We start from the raw sequence: 3,681 nt of genomic DNA on the forward strand, positions 1-3,681 counted from the left end.
TATTAACATCCCATAGTATACGTACTGAACATATAAAGAAAACAAATGTGAAATTAAATTCTCTTAAGACCAGACCAAAGCTTATTTGTGTGTGGGATTTTATTTTGAATCTTGGTTGATGTTGACTCACAAACTTCATCCAATTAATAAATAGTGAATCATGCACGAAAAAGTGTTGTATCAAACATACCATATATGTCACGCTTTCCAATGAATTACTCCCCCTAACTTGGTGCTTTCCTTTCTTCATATGCGTTCCAAATAAACCCAATTCATACCATGCAGTCAACATACCAACTATACCAAGACATTCATACTTTCATATTTAATTCATTCATGGTCATACCAAAAATATTTATATAGTACCAAATTATTAACATACCATCTGAACCAGGGATTAACATCCATACCAAAATATTCCAAAAACCAAAAACTTACCAAATATCCAAACATTCCCAAATACTCCCCTTTTCTCCAGTACTCCCCCTTTGTTTATTCCAAATAAATGACAAACAAACCGGTGAACATCATTTTAGTGGATTGGATTAACTTGCAGACGGGGTGCCCGACTCAGATTCATCACTCTCAGAAATAGAACCAGTGCCAGCGCCAGGGTTAGATCGAATCCGAGCATAGATAGCCTCCATTCTGGCTATTTCTTCCAACTGGGCACTCAACAATTGTTCTAAGCCATCAATGGTTATTTGTTGAGAAGCAACCGAGGTGCGGACTTGAGCAATTGACGCTTGAAGAGTGAGAACAATTTGTCGGCGGTCCATGAGCGTCGGAGGTTCCTTGATATTTATAGCTGTCGTAGGACGGGGATTCGGTGCAGAGGCAATGTCAGCTGATGATGCAGGGGCAGACACAGAGGGCGTGGCAGTTGGTGCGCCGGGAGTGATCAAAAGCGTAGCTCTATCATCATAGTGATCCTTATTTGTCAACCGATCATCATATTTATAGACTGAGGCATTAGTAATCACCTCCTCATCCGTGTAGGGCTTGAACCCGTGTTCCTGTAGAAGTCCAAAAATGAGACTAAGAAATGGTAGGTGTACCTTAGGTTCCCTATGTCGCACAAATTGAGCAAGATGGCCAAAGATGATTTCTCCAAGATTGAGTGGGAGCCGGTTCCTGATCTTGTAGAGAAGGGCAGCAAGCTGGTCAGACACAAGATGATGACGAACAGCCGGCATCCAATTTGTTGAGGCTAGCCGTAACAGAACATAGTAGACCGTGGTGAGTTTTAAGCTTTCAAGTCCGGTGTTTGGCCAAGTGACGACTTTTTTATGAGTTAGAGCAGCGGCTAGGAGATTTGGACTCGGGTCAGGAGCAGCTTGATGATTTGGAGTACCCAAATAGGAATTAATCGTTGCCGGACTTAAGGGATACCATTTATCCCGAATAAAAACTTGTTGAAATCGCGGTGACCCCTCCGAAAACGTATCCAATGTTAAATTTGTGTAGAACTCGGCAGTGAGCCATCTGGAATACGGACCAATACGAACAAGTGAGGCAAGCAGGAATTGATCTCGCAAAATAGGCACAATGTTGCATTTTTCTGTCAATTCCTCCACATTGATGGATTTCTCCATAATAAAATCCCTAGTGGCATGAATATTCCAGTCAGACATCAAATCAGGAGACAGTAAAATAGGATGATATTTCTTCTTGGGTTGTTTCATCTTTGAGCCAGAGCGGGCAGTAGCAGCTGCTGCTGCAGGGGCCGAACTTGGTACTGAGCCTGAAACTGATCTGGACCTTGTCATTCTGGGTGGCAATGTGGACCCTCTTTTTGATTGCTTAGAATCAGACAAGTAGACAACATCCTCCAATGCTCCAATTTTTCTTTTCTCGGCTGTACCTGAAACAGTAATTTTTTCTTTCCCTTTTCGGGAAGATTTGCCCACGGGCACAGAGATAATGGGAACAGAATCATGTGAGGTGGGCACAGGGATGGGAACCTCTGCAGATTTCGAGACTGGAATGGTTATGGGAATAGAGAATGCAGCACACACCATGGGAGACACATATTGGTTAATATTTCGAATGGTGAAGGGAGATGACACAGCATGCATTAAATCAGATAATGGCACAAGATTTTCAGGTAATTTATGTGAAGAAGAATCATACGGATCACTTTGTAAAGGAATGGAAGGGGCACACATATCACTTGAGGTAGACACAAACTGATTTGGCATAGAGATGTTGAAATCTAACTTTCTAGAAGCAGAAACTGATTCATCTAAAGGAGAAGATACTACCATGGTTTCCGGGGATGAGACCTTCAACTCAGATTGTGGCGGAGGCGGTTTGGTTGATTCGGCCGGAATAGTCCACGGCTCCACAGATATGAACCTAGCTAGAGCTTGGATCTGTTTGATTTCCCTGTCCGAGAGTCCTCCAAGAAGGCCTGCATGTTGCTTGATCGTTGCGAGAACTCGATCCGTATCATCAGATGTAAGCGGAGATTCAGCGTTGATGATGTGTCGAAAAAGCTCCAATCTTTCAGATTTGGTTGTGAAAATGGCGAAAGGATTATCGTCTTCCATTGTTGAAGGTTCAATGTTTGAGAGTGGTAAAGATGAAGATGAATGGTGTGGGTTTGGTGTGTAAGAGCAAGAAAGACAAAAAGGCTTTTAATTAATGAGCTTCTCAAAAGTTGTGATGGATGGGATAAGTGATGTGACTAGTTTTATAGGGGTAGTAGTAGAGTCATACTAGGAGAGATTGGTGGAAGTAGTTTGAAATTAATATTTCAATACATATTATGTAATGGTGGAATTTATATATAGATAAATAAGGTAGCCGAGTCGAATAAGGAAAAAGTAGGTATATGGGCGAGAAGAATTAAAATTAAGTTGGAGAGTTTTAGAGTTTTCCTGCAAACAAAAAAATAAACAACAACTATGTTAAAAAAATTAATTAAAGATTATTTGTTGTACCGTTGTTGATGATTAAGCTGTAGGATTGCAAACACCGAGGGCCGCTCTAAGCAGTTCAAATCTCAATTTGTCTAACGGCTTGGTGAATAGATCTGCAAGATTTTTATCTGTTGGAGTATATTCCAAGATAATTTCTTTCTCTTCGACTAGTTCACGAATAAAGTGGTGTCGAATGTCTATGTGTTTCGTCCTGGAGTGTTGGACTGGATTTTTTGAGATGTTGATTGCGCTGGTGTTGTCACAGAACAATGTCATACTTTGTTGTTCGATACCATAGTCAGTTAACATCTGACGCATCCAGAGTAATTGTGTACAACAACTACCCGCCGCTATATACTCAGCTTCGGCTGTGCTGAGTGAAATCGAGTTCTGCTTTTTACTTAGCCAGGCGACTAGATTTTTTCCGATAAAAAAACATCCGCCTGATGTACTTTTTCTGTCGTCAGCATTTCCTGCCCAGTCAGCATCACTGTATCCTGCAAGATTCAGATTAGTATTGTTCGAGTACCAAATACCATAATTTATCGTACCTTTAACGTATTTTATAATACGCTTTACCATCTTTAGGTGTGACTCTTTTGGATCGGCTTGATAGCGTGCACACATACCAACACTTACCATAATGTCTGGTCGACTGGCTGTTAAGTACAATAGGCTGCCTATCATACTTCTGTACATAGTGGAGTCTACCGATGTGCCTTTTTCATCTTTGAACAATTTTGAAGTCGTAGAGATA

General features: G+C 41.0%; 1 protein-coding gene across 1 annotated transcript; it reads right to left on the reverse strand.

Annotated features, from left to right (window-relative positions):
• Positions 1-545: 545 nt before the first annotated feature.
• On the reverse strand, positions 546-2,552 carry LOC109179335. Its single transcript, XM_019328840.1, has one exon. It carries the CDS (start codon positions 2,550-2,552, stop codon positions 546-548), a length of 2,007 nt encoding a protein of 668 aa, XP_019184385.1.
• Positions 2,553-3,681: the final 1,129 nt, after the last annotated feature.

Source organism: Ipomoea nil, unplaced genomic scaffold (assembly GCF_001879475.1).
Source record: "Ipomoea nil cultivar Tokyo-kokei standard unplaced genomic scaffold, Asagao_1.1 scaffold0900, whole genome shotgun sequence".
Taxonomy (NCBI): Eukaryota; Viridiplantae; Streptophyta; class Magnoliopsida; order Solanales; family Convolvulaceae; genus Ipomoea; species Ipomoea nil.